Consider the following 18971-nt stretch of genomic DNA (forward strand, 5'->3'; position numbering starts at 1 on the left):
TTTTACAAATGGTCCGTGCAATGTATACATCAGAGAACCGAATGGAAATACGCACGCGCATAAGATGCGTTTTCCGCGCTCTGCTGCAAGGGAGTTTAAAGACACGCTCATTATAGTATACGTATAGTCTGTACATAGAATTGAATAAAATCAATGTACTGCTACGCAGTGGAACTTTTTCACTTATCTCCATCTGTAATCACACGCTGTTCTTTAAATTTCCGTAGATCAATGCTCGGCACCTCATCGCTGCATCGTGACGTTGGCGGCGGTCACGTTGACCTGAATGTAGCCTCAGAAGTCGGGACCAAAATTGCTCGTGTCAATAATAGTTATTTATATACACTTGTTTCACAATTTACTATTTGAAAATTATAAAACAGGAAAACTGCGAGAATAGGAGAGGAGGAAATGTTCTTCTTTTTGCATGCGAGATGACGCACATCTCACCGTATTTACAACTCGTGGATTGAGCACAAGTATAACTGGTTCAAGGTCTAGATTACCAAAGTATAATCTGTCAATTGGAATTTTCGGGCACAGGCAGGCCCCTTAAAAAATTTGAGACTTTAATTGGAAAAATAAAGGGGTTTGTATCTATGCGCATTAGGAACGATGAAAATGTGCTTTTACTATTAGTTTCACGAATAGAAGACACAATCTTCTTTTACCGTCAGTTTTATTTTTGTAGCACCATGTCAAAGAATGAAGGCTGGCCACTTTTCTGTTACTGTAATTTGATGGTTCTAATTGAAGTAAGATAAAGCCAACGCATCGTGCCACGAAGTAAGCCGAAGGCAGAAAATCCAGGCAACCACGTGACATCTGTGACCTCATTCTGCTTTGTTCTTGTAACAATATCAGTAGCAATTAGCCTCAACTTACGGAATAATTACTCTCCAGTTACTGTCCAGTTACGTTATTATTAAGAACAACTAGCTAGCTCGGTTTCCTGCACGTGTATCAACTCAAGCAAGTTGTTTCTGTTTTGAATTCAGTTCGAGGCAAGGTCGCGTTGGTGCGAATTCTAAGCTGGACTCGTTATTAGCATTACTACGATTACAACTTTGCCGATAAGAGTAAAAATATTTTCACCAAACAAGTGATTCAAACCGCGCATTCCTAGCGATACTGACTGTAAATGTCTATATATATTACACAAGTCTGGTCATGGCTTATCGGTGGAACGTGTTTTCTTTCAAGAATAAAATATTTCAGTCTTGTTTGCTAAATTTTCGTAATATATTGTTGTTTTTCGAAGAACTTGTCGTAGTTTACTGATCACCACGCGTCATTACGCTGCAACAAGCCCTTACCCAATCAGTTTGCGAGTCAATAGCGATCAGTGAAGTACAAACGACCACTTTGATGATTTGAGTTAGAAGTTCGTCGGGGAAGGTCGCCGAAGCGTCGCCAAAAGAACCCTAACAGTTTTACTGCCGTAAAAAATTGACTTTCCCCGACGAATTTCTCACTCATGTATCTTCTCGGGTCTCATGTATTTGATGATTAGACTCTGTGCAATGCTCAGTCTGCGATTTTCTTGACGATTCGTATTCAAAGTAAGAAAAATCTAGTCAGCATATTGTGACGATGACCGGTAGACTGAACCGTTCACCCTTCGTTGAAGTAACTGATTTTTTTGCTATGGACGTGAAGGTTTAGGGTCTTTGGAAAATGCATTCAATATGATTGAATCTCTGCCCATTATCTTCATTAGTCAAAGTGGACCGATTCCGGTTCCGTCAAGCAGCTTTGAACTAATTGTAAGAACCTTTGACCATCTTAAGTAACAAGTACTGCCTACGCCTGTGCCATAATAGTTTATGCTTCAGTAAAGTTCTCAGTACCCGGGCGACGATCTACGCTGCGTGGAGTGACGCAAAAGGCGAGCCCCCACGAGCTGGTGACCTGTTAGACGAAGCCAAGCGTTGGTCCCTGAGTGATCACGTCCATTCTGAGCATATATTATCAGCAACTTACATTTATACACCACACACGCCAACTGGCGCGAGCTCGATGACCATGCATCCGTTTCAAGCTCAACAGAGCCTCCGTTCTTCGGACTTGCACCGCATGTTATACCGCATACTGGTCGTGTTAGCGCACCCAAAGAGAGTGGGCTTCGCCGTTTATTGACACCGTGGAGCGTAGCACAAGTCGCGAAGTTAAAGGTTCCCACGTCACTTTATCAAGGGCAAAAGTACTGCTAAGGGCAGCCCTGAGGCCAGTCATGCTCAACACTCTGTCATCTTCCCATGATGCTTCTTAGGCGCTCTCATCTTCCTCGTGGTCAAATGGTCCCTGTACCGGTACCTCTGACCTCATCTAAGAAATAGTTGTAAGTACATACTTGACGCAGAGCAAATAATTCCCCTCAATTCTTCCCCCATTCCATCTCTTTTAATACCGTTTTTACTCACTGTTGTCGGACTGCCATTTTCCAAAATTAGTCGAACAGAGATTGCAATTATCTATAAGATTTGGTACCGGAGGTTTCAGAACCATTTTCGGTTTTGTGCTGAATTTAGCATTATACCTAAGAGAAAACTTGAAATATTAAACAGATGGGTAGGAATTATTTTTGAAGAGTGAAAATTAAACATCAGTTTACACTCCTAACTGTTTTTCGTTGAATTTCGAATTCAATTTCTTTTGAGCGATGTACATTTATAGTAAAAGGAAATGAATTTGAATAATTCAAAGGTAATTTCTTATAATATAAAAGTAATTTATTTTCGTCCGGTTACTATTGTCATAGTAAATTCTACCGGGAGGATTTCTTGACAGTTAACGATGCGAACGATGCTTCACCAGCAAATAGGCAACCGAAGTTACATTTCATACCCAGTAAGTACTGGAAAAGTAACTTCAGTTGCTTATCTGCCGGCGAAACGTCATTCGCATCGTCAATCCTCGAGGAATCCTCCAGGTATAATTAGCATTACTCATAATGTGAAGAATTTTTTAATCATAATCATTATTTTTCCATCCCACCAGTAAATAAACATTGTTGAAAGTAAATTACAGAATTACCGTAAGAATTCAAAAAACAAAAGTTCCGGCGTTGAAAATCACCGTTTGTGAAATTCACTTTATACTTTGCATTTCTGTAATACCTCGAGATGGAATATATCGACTATTTACGCTAAACTAATGTTTATGAAAGTGTTTTTAAAAATTAACGCGATATGTTACGTCGCGCAATGTGGTATGCCAAATTTCGCGTTCACGTTCACGTTTGACAGTGAAAATGACTAAGCTTGAATTTGACTCAAATGAAAATGGGTAGCAATCCTTGAACGTTAAATGCTTCCGCTGAAGATGTATAGGGACATAATTGAAGTAGACAAAGTACCATGGGAGTTCTTATCGGTCAGTTAATCACTCGTTAATCGATGGATATAGGTATGTATATCTTATTAGACGTCACTACTATTCTCTCATTTCTTGCATGACAATACAATATTAATGAGACAAATTTGTCAAACCATGTCACGTTAGGTGACGTAACAGCAGCGGTTGTCGGTCCAAGTTGATGTTACTTATCGTGTCTGCACTAGCTAATATCGCACATAACATGTGCACCTCGCGGTCTAATCGAGCGTTGGATTCTTGCCAATTTTCATTCATTTCAGTATTGCGATGTATTCCCTAATATATTATAACGGTGTCGTATAACTATTTACGAGCCGTATCGTGGGTAGGTAGAAAAACGAAGATTTACACTTGTGTGAAAAATTTATCACATGTTTTACGTGAGTCACCGATATCAGCTCATGAACTTCTAGAAACATGGTTCACGTATAGCTAGTCGAGGTTTACCTCCTAGGAACAAGAAAAGAAGCAATGTTAAAATTGACTGGTAAAAAATTCTTTATATTGAAAATAACTTGTCTTCGTTGTTTCGAATATCTATTGAGTGACCATTGAACGATGAACTTATACACGCGTATTATAATTCGGAAAGTGTCTTGAAAGCTTTTCAAGTCTTCTCTAAAATTTTATGCAAACCTGACAATACTTTAGATTGATTGATATATCATACCGGAGGTTTTATTGCAAAGTATGCATCCAAGTTCGGATTCATCAAGGTATACATGTACGAGATACGTAACAGATCGTTGAGCACAAGGTTAAATTGTTATTGCCAATCGGGTGCGTGTATGAGACAGTTACTTTTTTCTGTACGTGTGTGCCACACCTCCGCGAACTTGGCACGGTGTGACGGGTCGATTATTGTTCATTCTTGTATTCGGCGTTCATTTATTTATTTCTCTCTTATTTTCGCTACGGAAATTGGATGACGTCGTTGCCGTCCCCTCGAGAGTAGAACGACCGTTTGGTTGCACCACGCTGTCGACGCCGCGTTAAGTATTCAGTCGATTGCAATCGTCCGACAGCGCTGGTCAGCACCGCTACCAGTCCGTTGACTTTATACTAACTAACCCGTAGTTCTCTTGGTGCGCACACCGCCACCCACGCAAGAATTTCAAGTGCATCGCCGCGTGCCCATCGTGGTAGGGCACCTTCGACGGGCCAGCTTCTTTATAAATAACAATTTTCACCTAGTGGTTGCTGTTTGCAGACTATATTGTTGACACTCAGTAAGCCAGTCGCAAGCGCGAAAGCGTGGCTGAGAGTGTCGAAAAACAGTTCCGTTGACACTTCAAAATCAAATTGTATTTTGGACATAAGTGCTTCTCCGTTTTGCATTTAACATTTAAAAAGTTTTTTGTTTTGTTATTATTTAATTTGGTTTCCCGGTTTTTTTAAGTAATAATTAGCTGCCAGGATCGAGTCTTAAGCATGGCATCGAATCGCAGCATTGCAGGTAAGATTTTTCAATCTCGTGAGATACGTGCACTCGAAAATTATTTGCACTCTGAGATCAGGTTGACGTTGGGATGAGATTGGAATAATTTTGTTTGGAGGTTAATTGCGGACGCGGAACGTAAAATTTATTGGTGATTCAACTTCCGGATCAGAGGGGTATCTTTAGAACTCGTCCGCGCTACGGGAAATAGTTGCGATTGCGTTATTCTGTACTAAGTTTATCGAAATCGATGACTCAATACAGTCATTCAAATTGCTATTAGGATTTTAGTAAATATTCTGACTTGATTAGTCCATGTGCATCAAAAAATCTAAATGTTATGTTCGTTCCGTGATTGGTACTAAAATTGGAGATTTTTGTTAAGTTAGTTTTTTTCAGAGCGCTTAGGAAAATAGGAATAAATACATTATTCCATCATTGCAACAATGTTAGGAGGGCAGGCAAAAATATTTTAATTTTTGAGAATTTTTTGAAAAATTGCAGAAACATGGAACGTTGAAAATATGTGTATATTCGTAACTTAAAACCGATTCCATAATAATAGTAACAACATTTTTTTTTCTAGTTGTAAATCCTGAAGTTGTTACTATCGCCTAAAAAAGTTTCAATGTACCTAATCAAACATAGCGAGGGTCAATATTGGTCGATTTGACACCGTTTCTTGAAAACCTTCATTCGGTGAAGAAAGATAAAATTACTACCTAAACCATTTTAACAATATATATATGATGTATCGCTTTAATGCCAAATACCGTATACCGTATCTATGATGTAGTAAAAATTGAATATGTTATGTTATTTTCAACATGAAACGTAACAAGAATGATAATTCATTTGTAAGGAGGAGAATTTGAACTTTTTCCATTGCAAACATCTTGAAAATACTAAAATATTTACTCGTTTGTTACGTATAATTGTGTAATACGTTGATTCTTCACAACGAAAATCTGAAACTGTCAAGAATATCTTTTCCTGGCTTTAAATGTCTCTCAAGCATAATCTACGATAGCTTAGAATTTCATGTAGATACGAATTTACACCGTCAGTATTTTTAGCCACTAATCCGTGTAAATAGCGGATGCCAAGAAATATAGCGCGATAATGTAACCAACTTAACACTGACGAGTAAAAATGAAATTTAGTGGAAGGCGCGGTGGCTTTCAATGCTATCCGGTTTTGTGGGTAGCATGAAATTTCCCGTAACGACTGCAACAAGTCTCTTTGAGGCTGCTGGAGCTGAAAATGTTGGAAGATCAAAAAATATAAAGGTCGCGATATGAAATTTTCAATGGTGCAAAAATTGATTTCATACATTTTTAAAGTGTAGAAAGATGAACTACAAGAAAGGCAATATGTAGAAAGGGCAAAGTAAGTATAAGAAAGCTTTCCAAAATACGTAATCGACAGAATGAACATGGATATAGCAAACCGAAATATGTAAGAGTGAACATTTTGATGATTCTATATTCTTAGTTATGTAATCTATCGAGTATATTTGGACTTTCTACATTTTAATATTCTACAAATTGGATTTTCACGTTTTTTAAAATTCGACACTGTGAGCCTTGTTTCGTCTGTTTTTGTTGAAGCAGTGTCAAGAAAAGCTGGCTATTATTGGACAGTCGAACCTAGTAACATTTGCAACATGAAAACTGGTGTTAGCGGGCTTAATAGCATACTACTTCTGTATTGATAAGCCCCATATAATAATTGTAAAATTGAGACACACGTCTTCTCGGCAATTTTCTTCCTTACGATTCAGCGAACTAAATTTACAATGTAAAGGATTGAAGTCTTTTGAAATGATTTTGTCGCAACTGAAACAGACGTATGTGAAGCATGAAACTAATTAGAAAAATCGTGAATCGATTTCACTTGAAAGCTTATGAATTAAATAAAAATTTGTGCCGCAAAACTTGAAGCAATCTTGTGGCAGTTTTCCAAAGAAAAAAAAAAAAAAAAAAACGTTGCTTGTGTGACATTGGCAAAGCCTTATTCAAAAGCAGACTCACACGCATTCACATCGGCATGAAAATGCGCATAAAGAAAAATTGCAGCATCGAGTTGCGCTGTAACAAATTCAAGCTGATGGCGTATGCAATGGGTGTTTGGGTTTAGTCGATTTATACCTCTTAAATGATGAAATTTGACGTAGGTATCCACGGCCTCGGTGAACCCCTCGCTCGTTCCATGGTTGCTAAGTCGCGACAGATGGCAAACGGTCGACCCAACGGAACGTAAAATTTTATAAAAAACACCGAACGTGACATTCACTGGAAATTCTGCAATATTATTGGCACTCGTAATAAAGTTTTCGAAAATTATTGAGTACTGCCACGAAAATCTTTTCTAATGGATCACATTGCGTCAGCCTTGAGAACAGCTAATGACAATTCAAGGTCTGGTATAATCGACTGTATTTTTTTAATTTCTTTTTGGGGATCGTTTTTTGCTACTACAATTTTCAATCTCCCAAGAAAAAAAGGACCTGGCGCGCTTCTCGATGTTCACAATTATATCACTTCGTTGTACCGTCTACTTGGCATAATTGGGTATTCCAGACAGACGGGAAGCAAGAAATCCAGAGTATCTATGGGACAGCTTCATGCTTGGTTACCTCACGAAACAATCACTGTTTGATGGCGTTGCTCCGTTTGATCATCTAAAGCCTATTGTTGTTTTTTTTTTTCTTCCCAACACATAGTTACGTAACTCCCGTCTTTCAGTGTTACACTCTCGCTTTCAACAGATGAGTTTTTTCCACTTGATTACGGTCTTTAATCCCGGATGCTGGCTGGCAGCTTTGACGCTACCTCCCGGGGTCTTTTGACGTTAGTTTGTTAAACAGACTCACAACAGTTGCTAAAATTTGGCGTGGCTTTAGAGGCTCATTACGCAATATAACTCTATTCGCACATAGCCTCAATGTGACCTCAAATCATCTCACAATGTCTTCTCATACACAGAATTTTTTCATTTCTGACGATATAAGTACTCGTTTGTAACCTTGGATATTCGTATTTCATTTGGCCGAATAATTTATTCTCTGTAAATTTTATACTGTTTACAAAAACGATTTAATGAATCCATCATGTATTTTCTGCCGTAACTGTGTGTGAATTTCGGGATTCTTTCAGAATGCTTTCGCCCCGCTGTTCGATTTTTGCAAATGATTGATTCATATCGGCGGAGCATGTTTCCATAGCAGTGTAAAAGCATGCGGTCTCTAATATGCCGAGTAAATTTTAATCCCACTTTACTATCTCGATCGTCGAACATTGATCGATCGTATTAATTAACTAACGAAACGGATTGCCTTTAGGCAAATCATTTGCACGTGGATGAAAATTACGTCCGGTACCTGCAGGGTACAGTTTCTGCTTAGCCATGTTTCATGTGGCCTTGAATCGCCTGTTTGCCTTTGATATTTCGTAGCAATTGGCCAGTGCAAAAACGTTTGCGTACCTATTTGATGATTTATTTGTTGCGCGCATTACAGAGGAAACGTGCAATTATTTAAATTGCACTGTGCCGGCCATTACGAGAAATCACACCTATCATCTCGGCATTATCGTTGCTCGGTCAGTAGCGTACGTAACCATCTCAATCTATCACTGATATGACCTAATCGAGGCCTGGAAATACCGCCACGTGCTCGCAGAGCATCTGCTTTGGTAGAAACGACAACGAGATTATCCAAATTACACGTGTAATTACGGATGTTCCTGAAATAATTTGAATATGGTGAATGGAAGTAAACGTTTTCCATCTCCTAAACCGTTTACTTTATTTAAGTGATTTCACGGAAGCGAAACAGCGCCGTAATTTTAGGCCACTTATGAAATTTCAGGCCTGCGATTTCTGCAGCTGCGTTCTTTAAGCGGCTGTGAAGTCTTTGAAATACATAAATACTTCCAACATCCCGCATATTTAAAGTTTGTCAAATGCGCTTAATAAAGTGATTAGTCTCTGGGACGACTCAAGTGTTATTTGAGTGTCAAGTGGCGATTATTACGCAAGAATCCTTGGCTAAAAATTAACAACTCATTATATACACATTCTCAGTCGTGTAAAATTATTAATTAACTCCATACTGCTAAATCAAGTGATTAATTATTTGATTGAATTATATTTACGAATGTAAAAAAATCGCCAACTATTAGCGCTGGCAAAATATTCTAAATTCGCACTCGTGGAAAATTTTTCCCAACATTTCAAAACGCATCCAATTAACAGATTTCCAGACATCTTAAACGCTAATCAGTGAGTCCGTTGTTATATACTTATGCAGTGCAAAGGAATTGTAACTCGTTGAAAAGATCAAACGCCGCATGTTCAGCGAACCGATTCTCCTTTGACTCCAATATAGCAGGAAGCACCAGGGCAAGGCTAAGGCTGTTTATAAATACTTGGGCAAGCTAGACTAAGTCTGTATTTACGGGCGTCACGACGTTTTATACCCAGACATTTCTGACGTTAAGCACCCGGTCACTTGCGCTTGTAACGATACCGTCTCTTTGACTCCAGAAGAACCGAGTCAGGGTAGTGCAATCAAGACAATTAAACAACAGTTCGAGGCACGTTAACTACCAATCAAGTGACTAACGGTTCTCTTATTTAAGGTCACATTTTTCTAGAAAAGACTTATACATCGTATCGCAATCTAATTACTCGGAATCTTATCCCCTTCGATCATCGTTCGTGTCTTTAAAGGCACTATAAATTTGCATGGGAGCCTGTCAAACATCTCTGTGGATCTGCGGATGCCGGCTTTAGTTTTAAACTACTTGTTCTCCGAATCTGAGGTAATTGGTAACGACGAGTACTCACTTTTTGCCGTTATTCCATCGACAATGAGCCACCGTTTGCCAGCTGGTTTTATCATGACGCAGCCTTGAGACGCTTGACCATATGAGAACAAGTCGGATCGCAAAAATCGATTCCCCTTATCCACGGTCGGTTTGTCACCTCAAAGAATAGGTTTTTCTGGTCTAAATGACGGTGAAGTTACTTATGTAAATGTGTTTACCACTCGCAATACCAGACACGGCTTGCTTCTGGGGCCTTTGCCAAATTGACGTAGATACCGCACATGTAGGTGCTCGCAATCATCGAATGGCACGTGCAGCCTTTCGACCGGAACAATAATTTTCGAAGAAATTTTACGACAGTTACGTGATAGAACTGTTATCTATTGTAGATATTTCTATAGGCACGACATCAGCGCCCAACAATTTTTCAGTTACTTATGTAAGCAGAAAAACATTGTGTGCTGATTATCAGGTTCTAAATATAATTTGCGATAGCAAAACTTGTGAAAGAAAGAAAAAAATTCATTTTTTGCTTCAGAATTCGCAGCTATTTGTATGGATAGTAAATTCAGTCATATATTATCAGCAATAACTACTGAACGGACAGATGAAAATTATGTTTTAATGATTACTGGGTTTGACCTGACTACGGGTATCGTATGATTCTCAGCAATTCATTTCCAAGCTTGCAACAGCCAATTAAATTGTTCCCAACCGGCACACAAAGAAACAAGCTATCCATGACTGGTAACCCGAAAAAACTGTGCCATGGTACCAATTAACTTATTCCAAACGTTGACAGCAAAGAAACTTGTTTATTGATCCTCCTCATCCAAACTTAATGACGGAAATTAATTTTTCAGATCGCTTCTCGTGTCGTCAGATGCTGAATATCATGGTGATTCTTGGATTCATGTTGAACTACACGTTACGTGTCAATTTGACGATAGCTATCGTGGATATGGTATTACCCAGTAACAGCACCAGACATTCTACCGAAACCATCGCGGACTCAGGATGTGCGGGATCGGTTGATTTCCATAAAAATTTCACATCTAATACGAGTCTAAATGAACTGGGGGACTTACCGAAAAAACATGTAAATGCGACTTTTCTCTACTTCATTCTGATAATTGGCATCAAAATTGGATTGGTCGGAAGGCTCACCTAACATTCCAAGCACATGGTGCTGCGTTTCTCTTTCAAATTATTGAATATAGGTATGTTAATGTTGCAGCAGGCCATCGAACAAACCAGGTATCCATGGAACGAGTACGAGGTAAACAAGATCTTGGGTAGCTTCTTCTGGGGGTACATCTGCACCGAATTGCCTGGTGGTCGGCTTGCGGAAATCGTTGGTGCCAAAAGGGTGTTTGGGTACAGTATGCTGACCGCAAGCGCCGTCACGCTTCTCACACCGTTGGCAGCGACACTCGGTTATCCTGCAGTCGCGGCTCTCAGAGTGATTCTTGGCTTTATGCTGGTAAGTCGTATCTTGCAATAAATTCAGCAATAAAGTTAGCTTAGAGAGTCACGCCATGCTTACACGGTTTCATTCGTTTCAGGGAGCCACTTGGCCCGCGATCCATCCCATGACTGCAAGATGGATACCTCCAATGGAACGGAGCAAATTCATTGCGAATATGATGGGTGAGATATGAGTGATATTTTCGATGATTGAGACAATTCAAGGTGTGCATTCGGTAGGTGATATGCGCCAAATTTTTTTTTTACACGTATAACGACAGCGTTCTCCAGGAGAGAGTACGGGAAGGAGAACCAGTTTGTTTACAAGTCGAAGAATTGCTGTCATCCTTTGCTAATGTATATATGATTTGATCAATGGTCTCACGCAAACTGAACTGACTTACCTTCACCGTCATAAGTGAAAATTGTGGTCATAGCCGCTTACTAACTTTTTGACCGTCGCGCAATGTGTGACGAATTGTAAGTGTAACGAGAAGGTGATTCGACCTACCCGATACAGGTCTAATATACCCTAATGTTTCCTACGATGTCCAATTTGCGGATGCAGGTGAAGAATACTTGACCGGGCGTAAATCATTCGGGGACTGTCTGTAAGGGTGCGAAACCGATGAACGCTCACTCTGAATTGTGGAAATCGTAAAAGAAACATGCCTGCACGTCTGGACCATTTTCCAGCATCTTCTCTCGGAGCGGCGATCACGATGCCGATATGTGGGTTCCTGATTGCTTCGATTGGCTGGGAGTCGGTCTTCTATGTTACCGGTGGAATCAGCTTAATATGGAGCATCGTCTGGTTCTTTGTTGTCTATGATTCTCCAGCTCAACACCCTCGCATCTCAGCAGAGGAACGCCGGTTCATTGAGGAGTCCATCGGGACGACTTCCACCTCAAAGGTGCGTGCCTTTAAAACCACTTGCGATCGTAAGACGGAAATGCATATTTGATCAAGCGTAAGCACTTCCTGCGATCGATACTTTCTCACATCCAACGCTAACGATCTGTGCAATTTATGGCTTATAGCACCTGGCTGTACCGTGGAAGGCGATGTTGACGTCTGTCCCAGTTTGGGCAATCATCGTCACCCACGGATGCAGTGTTTTCGGCTACTTTACGGTGGTGAATCAGCTGCCAACTTATATGAAATACATTCTGGGCTTCGAAATTAAAAAGGTATAAATTTTTTATTATTTACCGCTTCCTTCAAGAGTCTTGCACGTGTTTAGTTTGTTCAAGATTCCCAAATTCTTTTTTCATTCTTCTCAGAATGGTCTACTTTCGTCCTTGCCTTACCTAGGGAAATATTGTTTCGCCGTGTTGACGTCATCTGCAGCCGATTATCTGAGAAGAACTCATAAGCTTTCAGTGACAGCGATTCGTAAGAGCTTCACTGCTTTCGGTAAGTAATGACGAATTCTTGGGAACGAATGAATGATACCAGTTGGGAAGGTCAATTAGAGAAAAAGTTTGACACGAATTATATTTTATTCACTCAAGGTTCACAATGAGAGATCATAGTGGTTAACAGAACCGTCATTTCATCGTTTTCATACATTAAAAAAATACGTAGAGCCTTTAGTAAATTTCATACGATGTTTCGTTGTCAAAGTAAAACTAATATCTGTAAGCATTCTCGGCTCCTTATAACATTAATTGGTGATAATAAGTTGGAACAACAAGCATTCGCTCTATTGTCTGTTATTGCCCATATTGTAAGGTCACTCGGGAGTTAATTGTCACTTATATTTACATTTCATTACAGCGGTAATGACTCCTGGACTGCTGATGATCGTGCAAGCTTTGATGGGCTGTGACCGGATTACTTCTGTGGCGATATTTACAGTCGCCCTGACGATTAACGGCGGAGTAACCGCTGGATACTTAGGAAATGGCTTAGACATTGCCCCGAATTTTTCCGGGACGATTTTCGGGTTGGCCAATACTCTTAGTTCTTTAGGAGGCTTCTTGAGCGCCGAAATGGTTGGCTCGTTGACTTTCGAGAACCAGTCCTTCCCACAGTGGAGGATAGTGTTCTGGATTCTTGCTGCCACCTATGTGTGCGGTGGTCTGACCTTTACATTCTTTGGATCCGGAAAACTTCAGTCTTGGAATAGCCCAAGGAGCGATGGAAGTATCACGGAAAAAGAGCGGGCTCTGGAGAACGGCAAATCACCCGAAGAGGTCATTCCTCTGAAAGACAAGACTGAAGTATGAGCAGGGGGTGACAGGTCGACGACTCAAATGTCAAGGCACGTAAAGCTGTATTGGATATAAATTTTTCCTTCCGGTTCATGGTTGGCTTGGCTCTAACAATGTGGAAATCACAGTATTTTATTAGGCTACGTGATGCTCGAAGCTCAGCAGGAAACTTATGACAAAAATTGTTCAGTGACAGTTTTGTGCGGGCACGAAAACTAAGAGGAACTTGATGCATGTTAAATTCTAACAATAAGGACGGGGCCAATCGATTCATTGAAATAACAAATCTTGAGGGCGATCTTTGGGGTACATGAAGATATCAACGACGGGCTATCTTTATTGACGCAAATGATTGACTGACAAAGGATGCAGTTTAATTGATATATCGACGACAGTGAGGAACATTCTTCTTATTGTATCTTCAAAGTAACAAAACTTGCAATCATATTCGTGTGTTTTTTCCGCTATACAGAAATTGAAACTCATAGTGACGATGAATTTTTCGAGAGCTGCGCATCGGTCGGGTAGGAAATTGTTGCTCTGCCGGTAGTTTAAATATGAAAATCGAAATGAGTAAAAAAATAATCGCATGAAAATGATTGAAGAATTTGGAAAGGACATAAGGCGACATGGAAGAGATTTCACGTTTTGACCAACACCACTTGCCAAATTAACTTGTCAGCTGGGGCTATTCTAAATATGTCCCGGAAAACAATCTGCCATCATTATAAGCACTCGGAACAGTCTTAAATTTTAAATGTACACAAACATCTATTGTCAAGCTTGGTATTTCTTTATGGTTCTAAACTTTTAAGTATAACTTTGAAATTTGGAATGAATCGATCGCAAGGTTTAAGAAGACTGCATCAACATTGCATCAGACGGGAGGTATATACGTGAGAACATTACCATTTTGTAAATTGTATTTTATCGAAATATGTAAATAAAGATTTAAGTTTTTTACATCGATATTTCTCAATTTATAGTGAACTATGAGCATCTTTGCCTCTGTCACGGGAAATGTAGGCATGTTCCAATAATTCATCTCCAATCATTTCCATCAACCAAAAGGACACCTTGCATCGCAGGTGGTGACAGTTTTCCAATAAAAGAGTGATCCCAATCGATTCATCTGTATGTAAAAATTTGTCTTGATAAACTCCGAGAGGATATACGGGTGAATCATTAGGTGGGACTCTTTGATATCAATAACCAGATTCTACGGCATTGAAACCTTCCTCATCAGCGACATTGAACTCTGGTGTAAGCTGAGAGATAATAATTGAGCGCTTACATTCGAGTTATCATCAAGCATCGCTTGATCATTACTTTATCACAGATTTGATCAACAGACGCTCGACCGGCGCACTCAGCGCACACCGAATGCGGTTTCTGTTGCTTCGGTATCGATCTTTCTAACGATTCAGAACTTCTGTAAAACCCGAACACTTAAGCATGAGATACTTTTGATTTACCGACCAGAAAGTGACGCCCAACTGACCGACAGCTTCGGTGCCAAACGAAACGCGAATTGCGTTAACAATTGGAGAGTAACAATCTCAGTCGGTAAATGGTACTCCCAGTTTTACCAGATAATGCGAGTGCAACAGAAAAAGGCGTTGAACCTATCCCCCACGAGATGGCGCAGGCTTCCTGTTGGTAGAATTCCGATGCTTTTCCCCCCACTTGCCACGGCGCAGCTGGACAGTCGACGTTGCGGCTCTGTGGCGGTGCTGAACAATAGTTGGACGAGCTTTTTCGAACGGATTTGCACAATCTGTTATTGCGGGTGGGGGAACGGCGCAGATGGTGGACGTCGGTCGTGAAACGGCGGAGTGCGTCGCGGTGGCCGGCGTAGTGGCGCCCTGCGTTGCGATGCTGCTCGCCGTGACGCGTGGCGCTGCGGCGCTCTACGCTCTCATCAGGAGTCCAAACCACTCGAGGAGCTAAGAGCGCCGGGACGTCACCGCGACGAGAGTTCCCACTCCTTACACAAGTCGTAACGAGATATCGATTACACGCCGAGACCGACAGGGAAGATATCGCGATGCATCCACGGACGCGCGACGCGGTGTGTTTAGAAAAACTATTCGCATGAAATCTAGGAAGATAAAAAGAGTTGAAAATTTGACCGTACGCAGATCGTAGGCTATTTAACTGAAAAATGAGTACAAGGAAAAAAAAATTTTTTTTTTTTCGAAACAGGTGCGAAACTTGGCAAAATGTAACGTTTTCTTTTTGTTACAGGTATCGCAAAATCTGATGACCTACGCTTAATTCTAATTGATCGCTAAGTGATGTGAAACTTGATAGTCCGATTGCTATAAATAACGTATGGTATGCTGAATTCAATTAGTCAGCTTGTTTGCGGGTAAGAAAAAAAAAAAAAAAAAAAACAGCACACTTATATACATACGAGTTACAGCGTTCGCGCGAGATCGTATATACCTATAGATATGTAATACCGTTTCGAAAACGTTCGTAGTCGCGATTGCCAGCGAGGTGGTGTGGATTGATTCAAAAGTTGGCAAGAGGAGGAGGAGGAGGAGGCAAGATTATTTCTTGCGCCCCCGAAGGCCATCCCAGTGGCCTCGACGCCCCGCCGCCGGGTCCGTAGCCATTTTTCCCAGCGGAACGGCGCCGCCGTCGTTCTCATCGCGTGCTGTATGTATGAAAAAATTGAACGCCCGATAATAAAACTATATCTAGTCGCTAGGAACGTTAGGCAGAGATTTGTTCCGAGTGGTGTTAGGTATAACCGTAGAATCTTAGGAATCCATGGATTGCAGCATTGAATTCAGTTGCTATGTCGAAGGTAGCCGGCGACCACGAATCCCGAGGAGCCAGCTTGTTGTTATTTTGCCGCGCAGGACCGCCCGCTCAGCCGCCATACAACCAGGAGATCAGGAAGCCGAGGAGCTGCTGCGAGACGCCGGAGACCCCGACGAGGCTTATACCGTCCTGATCGGTTGTGATTAAGTAAGGTTTAATCAGCTTTACAAGCTAAACTTCTTTTGTCAACATGCACGTGCATGATAATCCCAGCTATCTTTCTAGGGTGCTCGTCCCGACGGCTGATTGGCCTCGCTAAGATGCGCGCCTTGCCTAAATTATCGCCCGCCAGCCGACCCGGAATTTCTGCCCTCCTGTCCTCCCGATCGGCACAGGACGCGGAGGCCACGAATCTAGGAGGTTATCGCATCCCGCCTCATGGAATCCTGATTGCGAGATTTACAACGTGTTAGACGCAGGTTAGTCTTCGCGGTAGGAAAAAACGACCCTTTGAGAACTCGGTTGACTCGCATCGACCCAATCTCTGTTTTTGGAACCACTGATATGACATGTTCGTTCGGCGTTGACAAATTCCCTTCTTATCAAACCGCCGAGCGAGAGAGGCGCGAAAGACTGTGTTTGATGAGACGGATTTTAGATAGTCGGCTTCGTGATGTAATAAGTCTTCGTTTATGGTTCGACTACAGCTACGTCGTCACGTATAAACGCGGAACTATTACGTGTTCTGCTCTTTGAGAATTCCAGTTTTTTCATCATCCCAGCAATGCAAGTGTCCTGCTCTAATATTCCAAACCGAGACACAGTGCGAGGAATTTTTCCTGCATTACTCGGATCGTTGTCTTATCAGTTAACGCTGTTGGTAATTAGTGCGATACTAAGACCGACGTATACAGTCTGCAGAGTCTCTTAATTGCCGAGAATGCGGCCGACAGAACGTGCTGAATTTTTCAGTGCTTACGAATGAAGGAAGAACTTCTAGGAAATATTTAATTTTGTTGTTTACGATTCGTGTTATGGTTAGAACGATGCCCAATCACAGTTCGGTGGAATTATTTTCGAGAGATAAAGTCCCCGGATGTGTGTAACTGTACACGTGACCGTTCCTGGTGCGGTTTAAAATTCAAGCGAACTGTTAGCCGGAAAATGGAGACAAACGAGAGGAAGAGATCATCACACTCGGAAGAAGTATGGCATGATTAACGCGGGTTATCCCAAACAGATTCGAAAAACGGAACCACAGTAAGCTAAGTAGCGTGTAAAAACGTTGACGTGATGATGAAATGCCTAGCAGGCGCGAAGTCATTGCTGTAGTCGGTATTGGGCGTTTCCTTTCTTTTTTATATTTCTTAAAACGCAGACTGAGCGATAATTATTCCACGTCCGTGGTTTAAAATTCGTTAGGCGTTACGAGAGAGGGTAATTTACGAAGATGACTAATTGATGAGAAACAAAGAAACGACACCTGTCACCGGAAAACAGTACCGGAACGTCCGGGACCGAATGGCGAACAAAGTGGGACGATTAATTGAAGGATCGTGCAGTTTGCCCGCAAGCTCAGAGAAGAGAAACTCGGATATATGCCTGAGTGCGATACACGCGAGATACAACATCACCGTTTTCATTACAAAATTATAAATCAGACATTCTCAAGAGATTTGCAATACAGTAGAGAAAAAATTCTTAGGTACGGCCTCCAGAGCAACAAAGATAGTCGGCTCGCCCATTAAGGGCCTTCGTAATAACGTAGAGTTGGAGTGCAGCGTAGCTGCACGCATGCCAGATTTTTAAGAGGCTAGGATGATGGCGAAGGCAGAGAGACGCGGAGGTGGTCAAGCCCGAGGGCTACGAAATACCTCGACCCCACCCCCGCGACTCATGGGAACCCCCTCGGGCCCACGAAGCGAACGGGCTGGTCTTCGTCCTCTTCGACGGTCCCGCAACCACGTGGTGCGGCAGGTGGCTGCGGCTGCGGTGAGGACGTCGGCGGGTAATTTGACAGGAATGTGGGAAGAAAAGGCTGCCGAGACCGCGTCGTGATTTTTCTGGTAGAAAATTGGGCGTAGATCGAAATTCTGAATTGTCAAAGTTCAGACTGACCGTTACATCGAATTTCGAAATTCCAAATGGTCAAAACCCTAATTGGTAAAAATTCTAACCGTGCCGACCTTCACATATGACGTGAAGCGCTTACCGCGTATACGTGTAAAAGGTTGCTGACGTTCGGAGTTACATTCGGAACGTTGAGCTTTCAGGGTTTTGACCATTCGAGAATTTGACTTCGGAATTTAGATCACTCGGGGTTTTGATCATTTGAATTTTTGACCGTTCAGAGTTTTGACCGTTCGAATACTCATCGGTTTTATGACGTGTCTAATCGGATCTTCGAAACTTCTGAATCTAACATTTCGGAATTGATATTCACTATTGAACGATTACATAACCAGTCTGAATTTTAATAAGTTTGGAATTCTTACTCGGAAACGCGAGTTTCAGTTCGATTCATTTATGAGAGAATCGTGGACGTCGTTGACACGAAATTTGCGTTAGGCCATGGAACCTGCAGCTGCGAATTAGCATATGACAGAAGATATGCCTGAGCAGTCCGAAGTGCGCTTTCGCACGGTCTGTGGATCCCGACTCGATCTCAGAAAGTTAGTCGGGGTTCCATGAATCGTCTGTGAAGCCCAACTTCGTTCCTCATTCGCTGCTAATTGGAGAGAGGCTAACCGAATTGGGTACCTTATACCTCTTGAAGCATCCTGAGCTTATACCGACTGCCGCGCTAAGAGGTGCAAGAAGGTGGAATAAATCCTTCAAACGAATTTATGTGTTTGTAAATTATTCCT

The 18971-nt window shown here is 41.4% G+C and overlaps 2 protein-coding genes across 11 annotated transcripts in view; both read left to right on the forward strand.

Annotated features, from left to right (window-relative positions):
- Positions 1-2321: 2321 nt before the first annotated feature.
- LOC124215889 (sialin) lies at positions 2322-14295 on the forward strand. Of its 6 annotated transcripts, none has more exons than XR_006882464.1 (9): positions 10374-10419; positions 10512-10747; positions 10886-11131; positions 11214-11298; positions 11812-12029; positions 12157-12306; positions 12400-12532; positions 12896-13726; positions 13805-14295. XR_006882464.1 is itself a non-coding variant. In XM_046619797.1 (9 exons), the coding sequence occupies exons 1-8, from the start codon at positions 10389-10391 to the stop codon at positions 13345-13347; spliced, it is 1551 nt and encodes a 516-aa protein (XP_046475753.1). In that variant the 5' UTR covers positions 10374-10388; the 3' UTR covers positions 13348-13382; positions 13461-14295. The 6 variants fall into 6 exon arrangements, 5 of the variants coding, with proteins under 5 accessions (XP_046475779.1, XP_046475774.1, XP_046475753.1 ...); XM_046619797.1 differs by having other exon boundaries at positions 12896-13382; positions 13461-14295; XM_046619823.2 differs by lacking the exon at positions 10374-10419 and adding an exon at positions 2322-2341 and having other exon boundaries at positions 12896-14295.
- Positions 14296-14843: 548 nt separating this feature from the next.
- The window catches only part of net, a 101260-nt gene continuing 97132 nt past the window's right edge, over positions 14844-18971 (forward strand). For 2 of the 5 annotated variants that reach the window (XR_006881905.1, XR_006881907.2), the window contains exons 1-5: positions 14844-15403; positions 15580-15703; positions 15818-15996; positions 16148-16311; positions 16390-16583. The gene's annotated coding sequence lies outside the window, so the exon portion shown is untranslated. The remainder of the gene's footprint in view (positions 15404-15579; positions 15704-15817; positions 15997-16147; positions 16312-16389; positions 16584-18971) is intronic. The other 3 variants (XR_006881906.2, XR_006881903.2, XM_046615003.2) reach the window with 3 other exon arrangements.

Source organism: Neodiprion pinetum, chromosome 1 (assembly GCF_021155775.2).
Source record: "Neodiprion pinetum isolate iyNeoPine1 chromosome 1, iyNeoPine1.2, whole genome shotgun sequence".
NCBI lineage: Eukaryota > Metazoa > Arthropoda > Insecta > Hymenoptera > Diprionidae > Neodiprion > Neodiprion pinetum.

Bases quoted from the DNA above. Each gene is read 5' to 3' on its own strand.
- LOC124215889 (XM_046619787.1), top strand. From the start codon at position 10,389: ATGACTGGTAACCCGAAAAAACTGTGCCATG. The intron at 10,420-10,511 runs GTACCAATTAAC...TTAATTTTTCAG, and splicing joins CCCGAAAAAACTGTGCCATG to ATCGCTTCTCGTGTCGTCAG. The intron at 11,132-11,213 runs GTAAGTCGTATC...CATTCGTTTCAG, and splicing joins TGATTCTTGGCTTTATGCTG to GGAGCCACTTGGCCCGCGAT.